This window comes from Morus notabilis, unplaced genomic scaffold (genome assembly GCF_000414095.1).
Source record: "Morus notabilis unplaced genomic scaffold, ASM41409v2 Scaffold837, whole genome shotgun sequence".
Classification (NCBI taxonomy): domain Eukaryota; kingdom Viridiplantae; phylum Streptophyta; class Magnoliopsida; order Rosales; family Moraceae; genus Morus; species Morus notabilis.
The window spans coordinates 161,172-183,586 of record NW_010362771.1 but is presented as its reverse complement, the minus strand read 5'-3'; the positions used below and the strand labels follow the sequence as shown (position 1 = coordinate 183,586).

The window sequence follows — 22,415 nt, the reverse complement described above, 5'->3', positions numbered from 1 at the left end:
GAGGTAATAAGAGGCCTTTTTACAATAATATTACAAATGTAGGGTGTGGATAAAGTTAATTGTAGAGAATATCAAACGTACCCTTAAGCTACTAGCTGGTATCTGCTATGATACCAACTAAAATCTAACTGCAATACCACTATTTGGCTGAGATATTGACTGGTATCTGTCGTGAAATCGTTTACCGATAGGTTACCAACCTATATCACTCGACAACAGACTGTACTACAACAAAAAATCCATTAAAAATTATACAAAAATTATACACATTTGCAAAAAATCTAAAGAATCAAATCACAACTATACAAAAAAATTTACCAAAAAAAACACAACATAATCCAAAATAATTGCAAAATCTCCACAAAATTCAAAAGAAATGAAAAATATCACAAAAACATCATCCAATCTCCAGAACACATCAGATCCACGACGGAGTAGCGTGGAGAAAAAGTCTGATATGGTGGGGGAGAATGTGCGAGATCGAGTATGAGATGGTGAAAAGCTTTGATCGAACATATGGTGCAATTTTATGTAAATTCATCGAGACGTTGTAGCGATCTCTGGCTAGATCTCCCTCGTACTCTTGCTCTGGTTTCACTGCATCGGCGTCGCAGATCTCCTCCCAGTGGTGGGAAGAAAGAAAAGAGAAGGTTGGAGATCGCAACGAGAATCCAACGATGAGATGAGAGAGAACTATTAGGCAAAGTGAGAGAGAGAGAGAGAGGGGAAAAGGATAGAGAAAACCCTAACTTAATTGAGCGTATTTTTGTTATGTAATATGGTAGAAAAATTGAATGGTTTTGTCTAAGACCGGCAATATGGGTCACGATATGACAATACGACTCGAAAACGATACGAATTTTACGGGTTAGGGTTGAGAAAAAAGAGGTTCGGGTCAGAATTTGGTCGACCTGAAATTGACACGAAAAATATGGGTCAATTTCATGTTGGACCCGCATAACCCGAACACGATACGAAACTTGTAAAAAACTAAAAAATACATATATTTTTCATTACATATTTTAAATTTTATTATGAACTTGTGATATCATGATAGTTATACTCAAAATCTTATACTATTATTTGCTTAATTTCAATGGATGTTATTGTAATATAGTGTGTTATGAATTTTAAGTTATTTCTAATATGTAAAAAACTAAATAAAAGTATACAATTTTTGTGTCAATTTCGTGTCACGGGTCATTTTCGGGCCGTGTCGTGTCAACTCGTAAAGTGGTCGTGTCGTGTTCGTGTTGCGGTTTTTAAAAAATTTCGTGTCACGGGTCGTGTTCAGATTGACTGCAAGTTTTAAAAAAATAATTAAAATACGACACGTAACACGAATTACCACCCCTAATTTTGTCCCTATGGCATAACTCAATCTTCAACTGAAAAGCTTAGCATCCCCTTTAGTTATCTCGATAATAAGAGAAAGTGTGAGTTGGCTACTGGCTATCAACTTTTTTTTCTTTCCCTCTCACTTTTTTTATCTCTCCGTAACAGTGTAACTCTACCTTTTTCGATCTATATTAAATACCATTCATACACTATTTAACTAAAATATTAAATGAAATAAATCTTAAAACTTAAAAAACTCTAATATAAGAGGGACATAAATGCTGTGTTGGCTACCTACGAGGGCGTTTGGGTTTTTTCCTACAAATTACAGATTATTTAGGATAGTTTCAATATTTTTCACAATTTAACCGATTTTAAAAAACACAAGGGATAAAGGTAGCGTTAAAAACACACAAAAGATATTTTAAGTATTTCGATAATAAAATAGATAAAAGTGGGCCCGTTCGGTTCGTTAATTCGAGTTTTTAATTTGAGTTCAAATGTGATGTTGTGTGAGAACTTTTTACTGTAGCAAAAAAATTAAATGTGACTGTTTTTAAAAACTCTTTACTATAACAAAACTCAAATTTTAAATTTAAATTAGCGTAAAGAACGGAGCGTACGCCTGATTTGGTATATGCGTCGAAGTGCCCCCACACACAACTAGTTTTTCACAAAAATTTCGGACTTTTGGGTTTTGGCGCTAAATTTTTCGGACTTTTGGGTTTTGGCGCTAAATTTAGGGGAGAGAGAGAGAAAGGAAAAGAGACCTCTTCTTTCAAACTCGGAAATCTCAAGCACAGAAATGGAACCAAAGGAAACTCCTTTCAGAGCATTTGGTCAGCAGTCTATCGCCTCTTCGTTTCTAAGTCCCTCTTCCAATCCGTAAGAGAAAAACAGAATGCAAACTTTTGAATTTTTCCTTACTTTCTTCTTTTCAATTTGATTTTTCGTTTTTTTTTTGTAATATGTACGGAAATAGTTTCAAGGCTTCGAAAGATAAGACCAAAAACGAAGCTTCGGAGAAGGGCTCGCTCTCGGATTTCCTCCAACGGAAGCTCAACGAAACTTCTGGACTTCCCGGGACGGTGAAAGTACTCTTTTGTGTACCCAATTTCTTTGCTTTTGGCAAGATAAGAGAAATCGGATTAGGGTTTTTTTACGATTTAGTATTTTTGAATGAATTAGAAAATAGAAACCGAAATGGGGATGAAGTTAGAAGAATTTTGTGCTTGATGATGTAGTTTTTTCAGGGTTTGGTTCAGACTTCAGCGTTTAGGCTATCTTGGCTTTAAACGATAACAAATGTTAACTAAGAAAAAGGGGGAAAAATGCTGAATCAGTTTTCAATGTTTGTTTATTATGGAAATGTCAAGCAATTTTCTGGCACCTTGACTTAAGCCAAATCATCGTTTTTTCAATAAGCTCGCGGTGGATCACTAATGGAGTGGTGCGATGGTTTGGATTTTTTCTTTTTCTCCTCTCTCGGGATGGGTTTAAGGTTCGATACTCTAGAGCCCCGTTTTGAGGTTTTTGCTTGGTTAACGATGTCGGCTTGTGGCAGTGAAATTGAGCTGATTCTTTGAGTAGAATCGTGTCTAAGTCTTTACCGCGCCATTAGTGAATCTAGGAATTTCTCCTCTAGATGAAGGAGATTAGGGACGGAATGGCACTAATGATCATTATTTTTTCAGAGCACGCAGAAAAAAAGAAGAAAAAAAAAAGCTCAAGGTCAACGGTAGAGTTTTTATTTTTTTATATAAATAGAATTTCAACATTTGACTGGACCATCTGGATGATTTACTTGTTAAGTATCCTCTAGTTTTTTAGTTTGTAATTTAGGATTGACTTGGTGTCATTATGGGCAGGGGAAATCAAAACCCTTTTCGTCTTTGTTGGGACCGAGAGAGAGCGGTGGTGGGTCCATTGATGAGCAAGCTGAGGCAAAGAAAGGAGGGGCAGCAGACTTGAATTCTGTTGTTGAGAAAGTTGTTCTTGAACAGTTCAAGCATAGTGGTACATTAGAAGGAGATTGTGTTGGCCCAAGCAGTGCTGGCGGAGCAGAAAATTGCGACAAAACCATAGTTCGAGGATTGAGAAAGAGGAAGAACTTGGAAGGTTTGTACTTTGTAATCCTGGTTTAAATCTCTCACTAACTTAGAGCATTGTTTTCTTACTGTTACAAATGGCTTCAGTTTTTCCTTATTGTTGATTTCTATTGGTGATAACAATGAGGGATTGTAATCACTTTGCATGCCTTTATGTGAGATTGTCACTAGAATTTGGAGTTCCTTCGCTTTTGTCTGCACTCATTATCAAGCAGGATAGAAGATTGACCAAGCAATGATGATAATTCTGTTCATCTATGCAAATATGCGTTTTCAACCAAATTGCAGGAAAGATGCGGTTTTGCAACAACATCACATATCTCCCATCAAATTTGAAACCAATGAATGAAGAAAATAAGATTGATAGAATGTACATTCCATGCAAAAGATGGGCAACCAAGCTGGTTTCTTTTTGGTAGAATGATTTGACCATAGCATATGTAGAGTGGCTGGTTAGTTACTTATAACGAGATTGCAAAAGAGAAGTTTTTAACTGGAGCCAACTATTACCATCTCTCTCTCCTAGTTTGTATCATTTTCTTGCTTCAATCTTAAGTCACAACCTTTATTTGATCTTCTAGATCTGAATGCATAGGTGGGCATGAGAGACAAATTCCCCGAAAGCATTTTGCAGTTCTTGGAGGGAATTTGAAGCTTAAGCAGCAAAGAAGGGACGGGGACCTTACTAACAGAGAGAATCTTAAAACTGCATATAATCACTGTTAGTATATGGTTACATCTTTGACTTTGAAGAGGAAAACTCGAATCGATTTCGATTAACTTGCTCAAAATTTGTTTACATTTGTTCTCTCCTAATGGTGCTTGGGACATTTTGGTTCTCTACTTTTTGGTTGCAGATGCAAATGGTGGTGGCTGGTGGGACAACAACATTGAGGGTGTTGACAATGAAGAAGTTGGGTTTAGTGAGGTATGGGAAGGAGTGGGATCCACCACTTTTGGGGGAATTGCAGACTGGCATTAATCTGTATGATTTGACTAGCATGTTTATAAAAAGCTTGAAGTAATAGACTTCTCCACTTTCTATTCTTGGCGATGTTTCATTAAGGTTATATCTCAAAACACCAAAAAAATCAACGGAAAAGCTAGCAAATTAATTGGTTCAGGGGATTGAAATGCAGGAAAATTGAAACTCACCCTCTGACTAATTCACTTTTGAATGGCTAATTGCCAGAGCTGAGAGGTCTGATAACTAGTCAAACAAAATGACTAAAGACTTGTTCATTTACATTTTTTGAGTTAGGGAACTTAGGGTGATTTGAGTTCAGATCTTTAAAATTTCTAATAGTTCAAATGCGTTTGGATTCCAATGGGTTTGTGTATAAGAGATCTGTAGTATCTGTGAGAATGCTCGTTTAGCTGCTCGTGTTTTCTTGCCGTGCCTATTTCTTTGGACTTGTAGGACGAGAAATGCCGTGGCTCATAGTTTGTGTTGATTGGTTCTTTCAGTCTCCGAAGTAGGTTTTTGCCTGGGTATGAGGCTATGTTGAGCTTGGTGGCTAGCATCTGCTAGCAGGCTTGAGTTTTTTTTTTTTTTTTTTTACCTGTTTTACCAGCTTCTGTTTTTGTTATGTTTACCTTGGCCTTTGCCCCTTGTATTTAGGGCTGTAAGAAATCACCTCGAACCTGACCAATCCGTCTGAGCCGAGCCGACCTTATTCGAAAATCACGGGTTTTCAATTTTTTATTTAATTTTCAGTTTTAATTATGCTTAACTCGTTCTGTGCGGGTAGGGGCGCGGGATGAGGTTACATGAATTTGAGGTAACTTTACTCGGCCGAACATGTTCAAAGTAGGTAAAACAATGTCCAACACTTCAAATTCTTACTTTCATAAGTTTATGGACTTTATGTTTTTAAATTGTTAATTTATTTATGTTTTGGATTCACGGTTTGTGTAAAAAATGTTTGTATGTCATAGTTGTTGAATTAGGACATTTTTTATTTATATTGGAATTGTTTGATTTCAAAGTGAGTGTTTTAATTGTTCACTTTGCATTTAGACTCCTTGAAGGAAAGACATGTTCTGTTTAATAATGATTTCTTCTGTAACAAGCACAGATTAATTGACTAAAAATTGATTAAAATTGGTTTTCACCAACCCGAGTAATTTGACTTTACCCGAGGTCACCCGAAAGGTTGTGGGTTTGTAGACTTAAGAGAGTGTCACGGCCTAAAATTTTCTCAACCCGCACTGGTCGGGTAGGCTCAATTTTTCGGCTCAACCCTACCCTACCCGACCGATTTACACCCCTACTTGTATTGAAGCTTTTATTCACAAAAAAAAAGCCTATATTTTGATAAAGCAAAATCCTCTAGGGTGCGTTTAGAGCAAAGATTTGTGTCATGGTTCGAATTAAAATTCGTGGTTTGTTATAATGTTCTCTCATAAAAATACGTAAATTGAGAATGATTTTGAATTATAGTTCTAAATCTATAAACTAAACGTGTTTATTTTTTTGGTTGAAGAAGAATCATCGAGCATAAAATGTAACTAACGTTGATTTTAGTGTAACTATTGCCTTCTTAACTAATTTGAATTAATTACAAAAAGTTCTTTTGAATTATACTTGTAACATTTTTGTTTCAATTTTTGAAATGTAATATATGTTCTTCCTGAATAATAAAATATTAACAAAAAAGTCTCATCCGTAAGGTTTTCAATTGAAATTGACATTTAATTTATTATTTTGAGAGTATTTTGGTAATTCTATAGTTTACAATTTTATTAGAATTTAAAATAACTTGAATATTAAAAAAAAACCTTCTTAAATTTTTTTATTCTACCAAAAAGATTTATAAAATTTTTAACTTATATTTAATCAATAATAAATGTATCATAATTAAAAGTTTAAATTTAAATTAGTTTTAAACTCAAACAAAAATTTTAAATTATAATGCTACTAAAATACTTAAAAATAATAAATTAAATATCAATTTCCGCTAAAAAAATATAACGTGGTAGGGGGTGGCTTTAATATTTTATTGTTCAGGATGAATATATGTTACATTTTAAAAATTAGTGGCAAAGTATTATAATGGGTATAATTTAGAAGAAATTTTTACAATTAATCCAAATTGACGACTTTCAACACTAAGGGCCCGTTTAGTTCGCTGATTCGAGTTGAGATGTGAATTTATATGTGAGCTTTTTACTATAACAAAAAAGTTAAATGTGATTGTTTCTGAGAGCTTTTTACTGTAGCAAAACTTAAATCGGTGAAATAAATGAGACCTAAGGAAACATTTCCAGAATTTACTAGAATGAAGTATGCTGAGCAAGAATTACAAAATAAATAAATGAATGAAAAGGATATGAATTACAAAAAATAAAAAAAAAATAAAAAAAAAATGAATGAAAAGTATATACAAAATTGCTAATTACAAAAATTCCTCGAGTTATACTTATTGTAACACTTTGTTACTTGATCTTTAAAACGTAATATCCATTCATCTGATAAAGCTCCTCTAACTTAAGGATCTATTCATGATGTTTCTGTCTCTTTATTGTACATTAATTCTAAAAATCACAAAATTCGGCCGTAAATTACCTTTCTACCACGAATTTCAACACTAAGGTAATTTCATTTCACCGATTTGAGTTTTGAATTCGAATTTTACTGCAATAAAAAACTCTCAGAAACAGTCACATCTAACTTTTTAACTACAGTAAAAAATTCTCACATAAATTCACATCTTAACTCGAATTAAAAACTCGAAGCAACGAATTAAACATGCCCTAAGTCTCTCCGTTTGTTATGAGGGTTTATAACTATGATTAATGATTCTGATTTTTAAAATTTAAATTTTTTATAAGAGAAAAATGCTATAACAAATCAAGAATTATGATCCTAAATCAAGTCAGAACTCTTGAAAAGTTGAAAGTCTGATTTTGATCTTAAAGATATGATCAAAATAATATCAAAATAGCAAAAATTGCAAAACGAACAAAATTGTCTTTTTTTTTTTCATTGGAAGCCCAAGCAGTCGTATTGTGGATTTGTAAGCCACAACTTTTTTTTTTTCATTGGAAGCCCAAGCAGTCATTGTGGATTTGTGAGCCACAGAATCAAGGGTTCTACGCAAATTACAGAAAAAGGAAGAAAAGAAAAAAGTCTTGGGGTGAGAGAGGCTCGAACTCTCGACCTCAGGATCACTCAATGTTACGCTATGAGACCTACGCGCTAGCCAACTGCGCCACCACCCCGTACGGTGTGCCCTAAAACTCAAACTAATAATTTATATGGATAGCAGTCAATTAATATAGGTGAATTGTGTTATCTTTTATCTCTACGTTTTAAGTAGAGATGAAGAAGTGTTTTGAGTCAAAGCGTTTTGATTGTTGTTTCGATACTGCCTGGAAAAGAACTTTTCGAATCAAAATGAGCTTCTCAACCTATGTGGTAAAATTAATCAAAAGCTATTATTGTTGGAAAAACTGAATATAACACACAAATATGAATGAAAATTTTAATTTATTTTCTATAAATAAAAGGTTAAGAATCTCAATCTATATCTACATACAAGAAATGAAAAAGTCTACTTTAAATAGTGTACTTTCAATCAAAATGACCCACTTGAAAGTGAATCATTAATTTTTTTAAAGATCTTTCTCCTTTTTTTTTTTTTTTTTTTTTTTTTTTTTTTTTTTTCTTTTTTTTTTTTTTTTTTTTTTTTTTTTTTTTTGCAGTCTTTCACTTTTATTTTTACCTTTTTACTTTTTATCCTAAAATTTATTCATTTATTCATTTTGTTCCTTTTAACTTTTTATTTTTTCTTTTGCCCTAAAATTTTATTTTTATGTATATTTTGATTTCTTTTCCCTTAAAACTTGTTCATTTTCCCATTTTAATCATTTTGACAATTTTTCTTTACATCTTGCCCTAAAACTTTCTTTTCAAGTTCTATATTTATTTATTTTTTCTTTTTACCTTAAAACTTGTTTATTTCTTCATTTTAGTCATTTTTTTTTATCCTTTTACATTTGTCCTACAATTTTAATTTTTTCCGTTTTGGTTCATTTTACTCTAAAATTTATTCATTTCTTAATTTTAGTCCTTATTTTTTACCCTTTTTTATTTTTGCCTATAACTTTACTTTTGTCATTTTGATTCCTTTTGCCTAAAAAATTATATATTTCTTCATTTTAGTCCTTTTTTACTTTTTTCTTTATTTTTACCCTAATTTTTTTTTTTTCCGTTTTAGTTCCTTTTACCCTAAAACTTATTCATCTTGTCATTTTGGTCCCTTTGACTTTTTCTTCGCTTCTTGCCCTAAAACTTTACTCTTTTTTTCCCACTTTGGTTCTTCTTTGGAATTTTATATGTTTCTAATAATAACATGATAATTAAAACTTAACACACGAATTACTCCTTACGTGCATGGAGTTCAATCAGTCTAAATTAAAAAGCTTTTTATAAGCCTAAAGGAGTTGCCGTGTTCCAAAATAGCCTATAACAATCAAAAGCACATTAAATGTGTCCATCCAAAAGTGGCTTTGAACTGAACAAACTAAAAACAACTTTTTATTTCTAATAACATCAAATGATTATTTTTAAACTCCAATGTTTAGTATACGTCTTTTTTTTTTGATACAATATAGGATTAAACCCATAATCTCCCACCTAAATTCCACCCCACCCCAACCCCAATGTCACTAGACTAAGACGTCTTAGGCTTTAGGATACGTTATTAATTCAACAATATTGCAAAATCTGTATATTTATTATAATATCATTTTGAATATACCCTTTTTTATTGGGGGGTTATATTTTAATGGTACTTAATAAAAGATAAAAATGTTATTATAATTATTTTACAGGCTTATGTAAAAATCACAACTTGTACACATTCCTTTTCTAATCCATTGCAAAATGGATTTATGTAATTATCTTTTTTTTTAAACCAATTCAAACAGGTTGATACATCATACAGCTCATATTTCTAGCACTGCGAGCTCATAAATTTAAAAAATATTTTTCTTTCTGGTAGCAAAATATTTTAAGGAAAATATCTTTTTGTACATGTAGTTTATTAACACTTTCTTCAGTTCATATCCAATGTTCAAAAAATTCTATTGAAATACTTTGTTACCTTTCAATCCTAAACATTGTGCTCAAAAGCATAAAATTCTAAAAGAACTATAAACTCTAAAAATATCAAATAACCAAGCTTTTCATTTGTATTTTTATTACATTTTATTTATTTTTTAAATTAAAAGAGCATATAAAGGACTTAGTTTCTGAAAATGATTTCTTAATGATGAGTTAGTTTTATACCAATTTATTAAACTCTTGTAGGTTTAATATTAGCTAGTATTAAGGTATTTTATTAGCAAATTGATCTCGTTTTAATCTAATTCTGCAGGATGGATGCAAGCTTGATAATCTACCAAAGATAACCATTAAAAACCCACAATTAATTAGGCCCAGTTTCAGCCCATTAAAAGCCCACAAACGGAGGAGGCTAAATTTGGATATCACGGTTTTGTGCTTTCTTCCTGAGATTGAACACTGGATTTGGGGGTTGATTTGGAGAGGATAGAGAGTGCAAATTCTGTGGAGAAAACCCTATCTTAAGGGAGAGTTTGAAAATGAAAACTAGAGGAAGATCCGGAAGTAGAAGGAGAGTTGCTGAGAGAGAAAGTTTTGCGGGGAGAGAATCAGGTTTAAACCAAAAAACCAGGAACAGTCATAGGAGATTTTCCTGGCAGTTTAGCGGAGAGAAAAGGGGAAAAGAATACGGATTCACCCAGAGCTTTTGGAAGGAGATTCGGCCAGGGCTTTTGGGAGGAGATTGACCCAGAGAAATTGCTGAGGAGGAACGGCAGAGACTTGGTGGAAAACCATCTTTGAAGTTTGTCCAGGCAGATTATTACCCTTCTTTTCTTCTTTTCTTCTTTCGTGAAGCACATGGTGATGTCTTCTAGAATTGTCTTTGTTTTATTTAATTTAGTTATGGTTTAATACTTTTAGTTAGAGATTGATGGATCCGAACCTATGATTTCTGAGTTTCAATTTGAATGAGTTGCAATTTATTATTTTTTCGTGAAGAGTGTGTTCTATTGTTCTTAGGACTTTTTATTTATTTAGTTGGGAATTGATCATAGTGATGTTTCGGATAGAGAAGCTATGTGATATGAAACATTAAATTGTGAATTGAATCTTGGATGTGAATAATATTCAAGCAAAATACAGAACATGCCATAAGTGGATGAGGAGTAACCGAATAGGGAGTTTAGGACATTCATGTGGTCAGTTTAAGTTGTAACCGAGAAGGATATTTAACCGAAAGAGGATTTCACAAAATCTAATGCATCTCATTTTGAATTAATCTAGAGTAGACCTGAAATAAGGATATTTGAAGTTAAGAATGTATGTGATAGTTGATTAGACCCGAAATATGGATAATTGAACATTAAGGAATTCTACCATCTCATGTTTGATAATAATTGAGATTCATTCTTTTGAACTTGTGGATGAACCGGTGTAGGTGAAATCAACTCTCTAACGTTTTCTCTCATTGATTTCTCTCTTGAATCTTGCATCTTTATATTTTTTTTGATTTTTAATCTTTATTTAGTTTTGATTCACATTACTCCCAATTTCACAATCTCAAATAACGTAGTCGGTTTTATCACTTTATTTGTGAATTTTACCAATCCTCGTTGGGAACGACATCTTACTTATCACTTTATTACTTGAACGATTGGTGCACTTACTAGTGTTAATTTTATTGCATCAAGTTTTTGGCGCCGTTGCTGGGGATTGAGTTAGAAATTTACACTTATTGTGATTTAATCCGTTAATTTGAGAACTTTTATTCATTATTTTTAGTTTTTTTTTAGGTTTTTCTTCTCTAGTACATGACACGTGCTAGAGGGGAGACACTTGAAGAATTTGATCTCGAAATTGAGCGAACAGCCCATAATTTGAGGAGAATGGTAGCCGCACCTGCTAACATGATGGAGGACGAAGACAATGGAGACCACTGAGAGATTATGCCATGCCATCAATGGAAGGAGCCGAATCTAGCATAAGAAGACTGACAATTAAAGCAATAATTTTGAGATCAAGCCGGCCATCATTAAATGATTCAACTCTCGGTACAATTTAGAGGTTTATCACAAGAAGATCCCAATGTCCACTGGAAAATTTCCTGGAGATCAGTGATACTTTTAAGCATAATGGAGTGTCAGAAGATGCTATTCGTCTGCGGCTTTTTCCATTCTCATTGAGGGATAAGGCAAAAAGTTGGTTAATCTCTTTACCTTCAGGATCCATCACCACATGGGAGCAAATGGCACAAAAATTCCTAGGTAAGTATTTCCCACCTGCAAAAACTGCAAAATTACGAAACGAAATTATTATGTTTTTGCAGGTCGAGAATGAATCACTCTATGAGGCATGTGAATGCTTTAAAGATCTACTGAGAAAGTGTCCTCACCACAGGTTACCAATATGGCTTCAGGTACAAACATTTTATAATGGTTCTACGGCCACAATCCGTAATATGATTGATGCAGCTGCAGGTGGAACAATAATGAGAAAAACGCCTGAACAAGCCTATGAGTTGCTAGATGAAATGGCTGCAAAATTCTTACCAATGGCCTGCGGAGAGACTCCCTGCTAAGAGGGCCGCGGGTTTACACAATGTAGATGCCATCATTGCTTTAGCGGCACAAATGGAGGCTCTCAATAGGAAGATGGATGGACTGCAACTCCCAATATCCAATACATGTGATTTTTGTGGAGGCAGCCACCCAAACCATGAATGCCAAACAGGTGACCAAGTCGCATCTAGTTCACTTTCTGAGCAGGCACACTTTTTTATCAAATTTCCATAGGCAAAACAACCCGTATAGCAACACCTATAAGCTGGGATGGAGAAATCACCCGAACTTTGCATGGAATCAAAATAATGTGAAGCAACCACCTCCCGGATTCCCACCTCAAGAGAAGAAATCAAATTTAGAGGATATGATGGCTAAGTTCCTGAGCACAGCTGAAACAAGAGTTCAGAATCAAGAAGCTTCAATACAAAATCTAAAAGTTCAAATAGGGCAACTTGCAAACCTGGTTTCAAGGCGTACACAAGGTTCCCTCCCAAGCAACACCGAGAAGAACCCCAAGGAGCAAGTTAAGGCCATGGCATTGAGGAGTGGGAAACAATTGGATGAGCCAACTACTAAGGTGACTGAGTCCAACATACAAGAGGACTCAACCATTATTGAAGAGAAAGAAGAAACAACCACTCAAGAGGAGAGGTTGAATTTGAATAAGAAATCTAAGGAAAAAGGGGTGAAGAATTCTGACTTAACATCTGAAAAGTACATGCCTCATCTTCCATACCCCCAAAGGCTCAAGCAAGACAAGCTAGATAAGCACTTTTCTAAATTTTTAGAAATTTTTAAAAAATTGCAAATTAACATTCCTTTTGCTGAAGCCTTGTCACAGATGCCCAGCTATGCTAAATTCTTGAAGGAAATCTTGTCCAACAAAAGAAGGTTGGAAGAACGTGGAACAATCATGTTGACAGAAGAATGCAGCGCCATTCCACAGAATAAGTTGCCTCCTAAATTGAAAGATCCATGGAGTTTCACTATTCCTTGCACTTTAAGAAATTAGAATTTTAATAAAGCGTTATGTGATTTAGGTGCAAGCATTAATCTTATGCCTCTTTCAATTTTCAGGAAGCTTGGTTTAGGAAAAGTCAAGGCAACCACTGTGTCCTTACAATTGGCAGACCGTTCAATAAAGAGACCATGGGGAATTATTGAAGACGTACTAGTAAAAGTGGATAAATTTATTTTCCCCATGGATTTCATTGTCCTTGATATGGAGGAAGACTAAGAAGTGCCGCTAATCTTGGGACGACCATTCCTTGCCACGAGAAGAGCTTTGATTGATGTGCACTAAGGAAAACTCCTTCTAAGATTGAATGATGATAAAGTGGTATTCGACATGTATAAAATTATGAAACATCCTTCTGACTCTTTGTCAACTTCTTGTTTTCAGGTGGATATCTTTGATGATCTTGTTGAGGAGTGCTAAATGAAATCTCTTGAGGATGATCCTTTAGAAAGATGCATTATGGAGTCTGGGACCACTATGGATGAGGAGAACACATTTCAATAAGAAGCCAAAAATCTCAAAGAATTATGAGGACAACCTGAGAGAACAAAAGCCAAAACTAGAACTCAAAGTCCTTCCATCTCATCTCAAATATGCTTATTTAGAACGTGAGGCATTTCCTGTAATTATCTCTTCTTTATTGACAGGTGATATGGAAGAAAAATTGTTGGAAGTTCTAAGAAGACATATGAAGGCAATAGGTTGGACCATAGCAAACACTAAGGGAATCAATCCATCCATTTGCACACACAAGATCCTCATGCAGGAAAATTTCACGCCCAAGGTTCAACCTCAAAGGCGCCTCAATCCAACAATCCAGGAGGTAGTAAAGAAGGAAGTGGTCAAATTGCTCAACGCATGTATTGTCTATCCCATTTCTGATAGTGCATGGATTAGGCTGGTACAAGTAGTACCAAAGAAAGGTGGGATAACAGTGGTTGAAAATGAGAATAATGAATTAATACCTACTCTAACTGTTACAGGGTGGCATGTTTGTATTGACTATAGAAAATTAAATGATGCCACAAGAAAAGATCACTTTCCCTTACCATTTATTGATCAAATGTTGGAGACATTGGTAGGTTACAAGTACTATTATTTTCTGGATGGCTATTCAGGATACAATCAAATCTCTATTGCCCCCGAGGACCAGGAGAAAACAACCTTCGCATGCCCCTATGGCACATTTGCTTACAGAAGAATGCCTTTCGGCCTCTGTAATGCACCAGCAACATTCCAACGTTGCATGATGGCAATCTTCTCAGACATGAACGAAAAATTTTTGGAAATTTTTATGGATGACTTTACATTGTTTAGTCTAACATTTGAAGATTGTCTTCATCATTTATCATTGGTTTTGCAGCGGTGTGAAGAAACGAACCTCATACTTAATTGGGAAAAGGCCATTTTATGGTTCAATAAGGGATAGTTCTAGGGCATAAGATCTCCTCCAAGGGGATTGAAGTTGATAGGGCAAAAGTGGAGGTGATCGAGAACGTACCTCCACCAACTACAGTTAAAGCTATTAGAAGCTTCCTCGGGCATGTAAGAATTTATAGGAGATTTATCAAAGATTTCTCAAAAATCTCAAAACCTCTTTCTAATCTCCTCATAAAAGATACTAAGTTTGAGTTTTCTGATGTGTGCTTGCAGGCATTTCAGGTGTTAAAGGAGAAGCTTGTGACCGCCCCTATTGTAGTACCACCGGATTGGAGCCATCCTTTTGAAATGATGTGCGATGCGAGTGATACTGCAGTGGGGGCCGTGCTTGGTCAAAGAAAGGACAAGGTTTTTCGGGCTATCTATTATGCAAGTCGCACCCTCACCAGACCTCAATTAAATTATGCTACAACTAAAAAAGAACTTTTGGTTGTAGTATTTGCATGCGATAAATTTAGATCATATCTAATGGGGTCAAGAGTCACTGTTTACACTGACCATGCAGCTTTGAAGTTTCTTTTAGCTAAGAGGGACGCTAAGCCAAGACTGTTGAGATGCATTCTTCTCCTTCAAGAATTAGACTTGGAGATCAAGGACAAGAAGGGGACATATAATCTAGTGGCTGACCACCTTTCAAGGCTACAAAATACAATTAAGGAGTATAAGGACATAAATGAGGAGTTTCCTGATGAACAAATTTTTTCTATCTCTACTCGTTCTCCTAATTCACATGTTACTGAAATTCCTTGGTTTGCAGACTTTGCTAATTATCATGTAGGGAATTTTTTTGTAGGGAAATGGATTCCGGTGCACTACACTTATCAACAAAAGAAGAAGTTCTTCTCAGATGTGAAGCACAATTTTTGGGAGGATCCAAATCTTTACAAAATGTGTGTGGATCAAGTAATTCGAAGGTGTGTACTCGAGGATGAATTTTCTAACATTTTACATCATTGTCATGACAGGGAAGCATGTGGACACTTTGGGGCTAACCGAACTGCATCAAAGGTACTTCAATCTGGATTCTATTGTCCAACACTCTTCAAGGATGCCCATGCGTATGTTGCTGCATGTGATAGATGTCAACAAACTGGTGACATCTGAAAAAGGAATGAATTGCCTTTAAATAACATTCTTATTTGTGAAATATTTGATGTCTGGGGCATTGATTTTATGGGGCCTTATCCCCCATCTTTTTCTAATGAGTATGTTCTAGTTGCGGTTGATTATGTTTCTAAATGAGTAGAAGCTGTTGCAACACGCACCAATGATGCCAAGGTAGTGGTCTAATTTCTTAAGAAAAACATTTTCACACGGTTTGGGATTCCTAGAGCCATAATAAGCGATCGGGGAAAAGACTTTGATAATCGTTAGTTTGACGCTTTACTAGGAAAGTATGGAGTGACTCATAAAATGGGCACCACGTACCATGCTCAAACTAGTGGTCAGGTAGAGGTTTCAAATAGGGAGCTGAAACGCATTCTTGAAAAGACTGTGAACACCTCTAGGAAGGATTGGGCATTTAAGTTGGATGACGCTTTGTGGGTGTATAGGACATCCTTTAAGACCCCAATAGGAATGTCTCCATATAGGTTGGTTTTTGGAAAAGCTTGTCATCTCCCCGTGGAACTAGAACATAAGGCATATTGGGCTACTAAATTCTTAAATTTTGATTTGCAAGCTGCAGGGGAAAAACATCTATTGCAGGTGGATAAGCTTGAAGAGTTTAGACCGGGAGCTTATGAAATAGCAAGGATTTACAAGGAACAAATGAAAAAGTGACATGACAAAAACATTAGAAGGATTTTGTTCCCGGTCAATAAGTTCTTTTGTACAATACCTAACTTCGTCTCTTTCCAGGAAAGCTCAAATCCAGGTGGACCGGGCTTTATATAGTGCTAAACGTGTCTCCTTTCGGTGCAATTAAAATTCGTCACAACAAGTACAATGACACATTCAAGGTCAATGGGCATCACTTAAAGCACTACATCACTTGAGCATTTAATCCTCAATCTGTCACCACAGTGTTACAAGACACATGAATGGAAAAGTCAAGCTAACGACTATAACTTAGAACTAAATGCTCTATTCTTTTAGTTTTATATTTTTCATGCATTTGATATCCTAGTTAGAGATAGTCATAGTTTCAATCTTTTATTTTTTTTATTCCTTATTTTTTTTTAAAATATTTCTCTCTATTTGTAGATGCAACAGTACATAAGACAACTTGAGAATTGCTCAGCATCACAGGGCGTTAAAAGAGAAAATTGCTGAGATGTTGATGCTCCTAGCATGTCAACAAGATCTCGGTAACAGTCAGGGCAGTATGTTCTCTTTCTCCCTTTATTTTCATTTGTGACATTGGGGACAATGTAAAGTATAAGTGTGGGGGAGGTTTTTCGATTTAGTTTATGAACTAAAATTGTTGAGAAGGTTTTGATTGGAATGATTTGTAGCTCTTGGAAAATGGAAAATCATGCTTTGAATCTGTGTGCTTGGATCTGGTGTTGGTTTGTTGTGTCTGTGATTTGTCTCGGGTATGTGAATATATAATCAGGATCACTTAGCTGTGTGCATTTTATAAGAAACCTTATGCAGATTTAGAAACTCTTGTGAGCTCACTGGATTCTAGAACTTGTTTGATTACCTCTTGAGGTGAAATCCTAGACAACACATTGAATTTAAAGATGATTTAGGCCATTTTTGGACCGTTTAAGCCTTTCAAGCCTACCACGATGTAGTCTATGACTAGTCACACCATTAAGCCATTACAATAGTGGGAGTTACATCATGAGCTGAATATTGATTTCTTTCTAGCCACTTTGACATTACCCCTATATCCCGAAAAACCAGTGAATACCCTTTCAAGAGATTCATGAAAATAACAATAGCATAGAGAAAGGGAAATCTGGGAAAGAAGAGAAAAAAAATGTGAGGTTACTGTTTTTCATGAAAAAAAGAGAGCAAGATGTGAATAATACACTCCAACCTTACGAAAGACAAGAACAATGTTAATCACTAAGTTTGGGGGAGAAAATAGGAAAAAAGGGAGTGAGAAAGGAATTCTTTCTTCATGAAGAAATAAAGAGAAAAGACCCTTCTTGGTGCATTACCTTAATGATTCTCTTGACTTTGTTTAATCTTTACCCTTTTCTTGATAGCCATCACCTGACCCTTATGCTACAAGCTTAATAAAGACCTTTTGATATGAGTTTTATATGGTTGTCGATATTAGTGAAGAGGGGTACGAAAAGCAAGCTTATGGAATTCGGAAAATTACTCATACATTCTCCTAAGAGATCCAACAGGGATTCTGGTGTGAATAAGTTAATTAGGATTGTAACGGTTTAAGTGAGAAAGGTTATTTGTTTGAATACTTGAAGGGATCACAGGTGGGGCGAGGCTTGCACTAGGTTTGAAATTCTAGACTTTGCATGGTTTGAGATTTTTCTTGAATTATGAGAATTGTACAATCTTTGAGGCTTGCTTGGTACATTAAACTGAATCGATTCTTAGCAGTTGTTTTGATGACAGTTTTAGATTTTGTCTTATTTTGTTTCATCTTTTTGCTCGAGGACTAGCAAAATGTTAAGTTTGGGGGAGTTTGATGAGTTGGTTTTATACCAATTTATTAAACTCTTACAGGTTTAATATTAGCTAGTATTAAGGTATTTTTATTAGCAAATTGATGTCGGTTTAATCTAATTCTGCAGGATGGATGCGAGCTTGATAATCTACCACAGATTACCATTAAAAGCCCACAATTAATTAGGCACAGTTTCGGCCCATTAAATGCCAACGGTGGAGGCTAAATTTGGATATCATGGTCTTGTGCTTTCTTCCAAAGATTGAACATTGGATTTGGGGGCTGATTTGGAGAGGATAGAGAGTGCGACTTCTGTGGAGAAAACCTTATCTCGAGGGAGAGTTTGAAAATGAAAACCAGATTAAGATCCGGGAGTAGAAGGAGAGCTGTTGAGAGAGAGAGTTTTACGGGGAGAGAATCAAGTTTAAACCAGAAAACCCACAGTCATAGGAGATTTTCCTCGCAGTTTAGCGGAGAGAAAAGGGGAAAAGAATACGGATTCACCCAGAGCTTTTGGAAGGAGATTCGCCAGGGCTTTTGGGAGGAGATTGACCCAGAGAAATTGCTGAGGAGGAACGGCAGAGACTTGGTGGAAAACCATCTGTGAAGTTCATCCAGGCAGATTATTAACCTTATTTTCTTCTTTTCTTCTTTCGTGAAGCACATGGTGATGTCTTCTAGAATTGTCTTTGTTTCATTTAATTTAGTTATCCGAACCTATGATTTCTGAGTTTCAATTTGAATGAGTTACAATTTATTATTTTTTCATGAAGAGTGTGTTCTATTGTTCTTAGGACTTTTTATTTATTTAATTGGGAATTGATCATAGTGATGTTTTGGATAGAGAAGCTATGTGATATGAAACATTAAATTGTGAATTGAATCTTGGATGTGAATAATATTCAAGCAAAATATAGAACATGCCATGAGTGGACGAGGAGTAACCGAATAGGGATTTTAGGACATTCATGTGGTCAGGTTAAGTTGTAACCGAGAGGGAGATTTAACCGAAAGAGGATTCCACAAAATATAATGCATCTCATATTGAATTAATCTAGAATAGACCTGAAATAAGGATATTTGATGTTAAGAATGGATGTGATAGTTGATTAGACCCGAAATATGGATAATTGAACATTAAGGAATTCTACCATCTCATGATTGATAATAATTGAGATTCATTCTTTTGAACTTGTGGATGAACTGGTGTAGGTGAAATCAACTCTCTAACGTTTTCTCTCATTGATTTCTCTCTTGAATCTTGCATCTTTATATTTTTCTTATTTTTAATCTTTATTTAGTTTTGATTCACATTACTCCCAATTTCGTAATCTTAAATAACATAGTCGGTTTTATCACTTTATTTGTGAATTTTACCAATCCTCGTTGGGAACGATATCTTACTTATCACTTTATTACTTGAACGATTAGTGCACTTGCTAGTGTTAATTTTATCGCATCACTTAACTTAGAGGATTTTCAAACATAAAAGGAATGATGCGAGATCAAGATCAAACATCAAGATCGTTTTTTCTTTTGGCTGTCTTGTGGTTAGGAGTTCAAAATACCGTAGAGGACATTGTACAACGTGTGCCCGCTCATACTCTGATCATGGAAAAGGGAATAGTAAAACAGACCAGTTAGTTGAGACTCTTTCAGAAACTGTTCCGTTTGTTGCAGTTTCTTATGAGATTCAACTGCTAATCTCCTAGAGGTATGATTTAGATTTTTTTATTTATGATATATATCGTAATAACATGATTTGACTTTTGGTTTATTTAAAAATTTTTAAAATTTCTCTGCGCATCCTTTTACTGTATTTTTTAATAATTTGACTATCATGATATCTATAAAACATACAGTTTCGGTCCATCAATTAATAAATTCACTAGTTTTAGGCAAAATGTAGCATGAGTATAACATGTTAGGGTAATATAAAATATTAAAATAAATAGTGAGATCTAAAATTATATTCTAAAAAAGAAAAAAATATAGACTGGAGACATAATTTAATGTTTTACTTCAGATGTTTTTCATTTTTTTAAGAAAAATACCGTCATGTCGTTCAAAATAATGTTAGATTTTGTTGAAAATAGACAGTTTATTAAAGGATAGTTTATCAATTAAGTAGTCAAAACTGTATATTGTAATGACCAAATAAAATTTTAATAGTTCTTTAGTTCAGAAGCACCAAAGTGTGCGCGCGCACACATAAAAAGAAAAAAATTGACCATGAAAGGAATGAAAGAATCTAATCGCAATAGAATTCAGAATTAATCACAAGCAACGAGATTAAAATATTAATATATCTATAAGAAAGTGCAATAAAGTCGAAATGGGGAGAAAATTAGTTTGGAACAAGAAGGGAAAGAAAGGAGACTATGGTATACAAATGAGCCAAAAAGAAAGAAAAGAAAAAAGAGTAAAGCAACATAAAAGAGAAAAAGGAGAAAAATGTGAAGGACCAAAAAAAGGAAGGAAAAAAAAGGTAGAGTACCATTTATAAGAAACAGTGGTAGACAAATAAGAGCTAAGCACAAAGGGGAAAAAAAAAAGGCAAAGCACCAAAATGGTGGAGTTAGAAAGAAAGATTGATTCAAGTGGTTTTAAAGAAAAAGAAAGTAAAGAAAAAGAAAAAAAAGGGTAAAATATCAAAAAGAATAGTAAAACGAAAGAAATAAAAAAAATAAGCACCAAAACGGTATGGAATAGACGACGAAAAGGGGCAAGAGAAATGGAAGAAAATGTCATAAAAAGAAGGAAAAAAAATAAAGAAAGTAAAAAAAAAAAAAGAAAAGGAAAGAATGGGATAAAAATGTCGTAAAAAAGTAAAAAAAATAAAATTATAACACAAAGAACTAAAACAGTGCAGAATAAAAGACGAGAAAATTGAACAGAGGTCCATATAAACTCTTATAATATATAGTGAAATTACTCAAAGTGCATGGTTTACTTGTGCTGCGGATGTATCTATGATCATCTACAGTAAAGCTAGAGAAGTAATTTCGACCGAATCAAGAGTCGATAATTTGTGTTAGTCCTATTGATGGGGCTGATGAAACCATTAGAAAGTGGAAGCAATTGAAGATCGAGGGATGTTATTGGTCATTTGGAGCTGAGTATAAGGAAGCTCACGAGTTCGTCTCATCCTCCGAAACGTCCTTTTCTATGTGTACGTGGGATAGCCATCCTGCCAAATTGAAGGAGAATCAAGGTAGGTGGTGAAATTTACGATTAAATTTGTTAGAGGCTAATGACTGAATTCGAATGATTAGAAAGTTAGTATCATGATTATGATGAAAATAAATAAACAAAAAAAATAAAGAAAACATGATACGAAAATTTATAATGATTCTCTTGATAACTCAAGATACATACACTGCAGGGTTTTTGAATCTTTCATCGTGAATATTAATGAAGATTACAACGGTATTCCCTGAAATGTCATGTCGGGAGAATACTATAAAAATGCAGAAAAGTATAAGTAATGCTATGGAAAACGCCTAGAAATGCGTGCAAAATGGCATGGACGTGAACGTAGTGCGTGAACCCCTTCATGGACGCATATGGGCTGCTTTTATAGGCCTTAGTGATACGAAATAACATTTAAGGTAAGTTTACCATTTGAAGATGCTCTGGGAGTCTTTCCTTATAGTGAGAATGCTTAGGGAGCAAGTTAAATTGGACATTGACTTTCCCCTTTGCTATTTTGGGCTAAATTCCACGGATTGATACTGTTGGAAAGGAGATCTTTATGCTGATTTTTGGATGCTGAGCTGGCATCCTCACTTGATGATTTGGCTAGCAGACTACTGGATTAATCGTTCGGGCAGCCGACTTGGTTGATAGCTAGGTGCTCGTTTGAGTTGCCGAAACCTTAATCTTAGCCTAATTCTCCGAGACGTATAAAGACACGCGTAAAGTGATAAATGAGGAATGAAATTTAACCTCAACAGTTAGGCCCCCATTCTGTAATCGATGATAATCAGCTTAAAAAGTAGTTCGTGTGATCCAGGTGTTGACAACACCAATTTTTGACTGCTTGTTTGAATGTTCGTGCGGCTCGTAGGCCAACTTGGATGATTTGGACGGCTAGCAAATGATTCACGCGGCTAACTGATGCTTTTGCGAGTCACCTGAAGTGGACCCTCCGTTTGAGCGCGTGACGTGGCGTGTTCTGGTCAGTTGACAGTTGAAATAAAACTAATCTTGCCTAATTATTTAAGCCATTGGACTAGTTATTTGGGCAGCCGACTCTGCTGATGGCTAGCGGCTTGTTTTTTTCGCCGGATCT

At 34.8% G+C, this 22,415-nt stretch overlaps 2 protein-coding genes, 1 long non-coding RNA gene and 2 other non-coding genes across 9 annotated transcripts; 3 read left to right on the top strand and 2 right to left on the bottom strand.

Moving 5' to 3' along the window:
* The first annotated feature begins 2,127 nt into the window (after nt 1-2,127).
* On the top strand, nt 2,128-4,523 carry LOC21393375. Of its 2 annotated transcripts, XM_010102812.2 has the most exons (5): nt 2,128-2,223; nt 2,321-2,432; nt 3,207-3,456; nt 4,042-4,167; nt 4,304-4,523. In XM_010102812.2, exons 1-5 carry the CDS (start codon nt 2,144-2,146, stop codon nt 4,426-4,428), a joined length of 693 nt encoding a protein of 230 aa, XP_010101114.1. In that variant the 5' UTR covers nt 2,128-2,143; the 3' UTR covers nt 4,429-4,523. The 2 variants fall into 2 exon arrangements, with proteins under 2 accessions (XP_010101114.1, XP_024024426.1); XM_024168658.1 differs by lacking the exons at nt 2,128-2,223; nt 2,321-2,432 and adding an exon at nt 2,831-3,076.
* A 3,058-nt stretch (nt 4,524-7,581) lies between these two features.
* TRNAM-CAU lies at nt 7,582-7,670 on the bottom strand. The gene is given in 2 exon segments: nt 7,582-7,617; nt 7,633-7,670. It is a non-coding gene; the product is annotated as a tRNA-Met (tRNA).
* A 2,311-nt stretch (nt 7,671-9,981) lies between these two features.
* Nucleotides 9,982-15,297, top strand: LOC112092450. 3 transcript variants are annotated; one of them, XM_024168661.1, is made up of 4 exons: nt 9,982-10,318; nt 11,310-13,028; nt 13,155-14,640; nt 14,749-15,297. In XM_024168661.1, exons 2-3 carry the CDS (start codon nt 12,172-12,174, stop codon nt 13,312-13,314), a joined length of 1,017 nt encoding a protein of 338 aa, XP_024024429.1. In that variant the 5' UTR covers nt 9,982-10,318; nt 11,310-12,171; the 3' UTR covers nt 13,315-14,640; nt 14,749-15,297. The 3 variants fall into 3 exon arrangements, with proteins under 3 accessions (XP_024024429.1, XP_024024430.1, XP_024024431.1); XM_024168662.1 differs by lacking the exon at nt 9,982-10,318 and having other exon boundaries at nt 11,305-13,028; nt 13,155-13,371; nt 13,480-14,640; XM_024168663.1 differs by lacking the exon at nt 9,982-10,318 and having other exon boundaries at nt 11,305-13,028; nt 13,155-14,018; nt 14,459-14,640.
* Nucleotides 11,809-11,916, bottom strand: LOC112092451. The gene has a single exon (XR_002902607.1). It is a non-coding gene; the product is annotated as a small nucleolar RNA R71 (small nucleolar RNA).
* Nucleotides 15,298-15,329: 32 nt separating the features above from the next.
* On the top strand, nt 15,330-18,832 carry LOC112092449. 2 transcript variants are annotated; one of them, XR_002902606.1, is made up of 4 exons: nt 15,330-15,425; nt 15,501-16,496; nt 16,741-16,859; nt 18,249-18,832. It is a non-coding gene; the product is annotated as an uncharacterized LOC112092449 (long non-coding RNA). The 2 variants fall into 2 exon arrangements; XR_002902605.1 differs by having other exon boundaries at nt 15,330-16,496.
* Nucleotides 18,833-22,415: the final 3,583 nt, after the last annotated feature.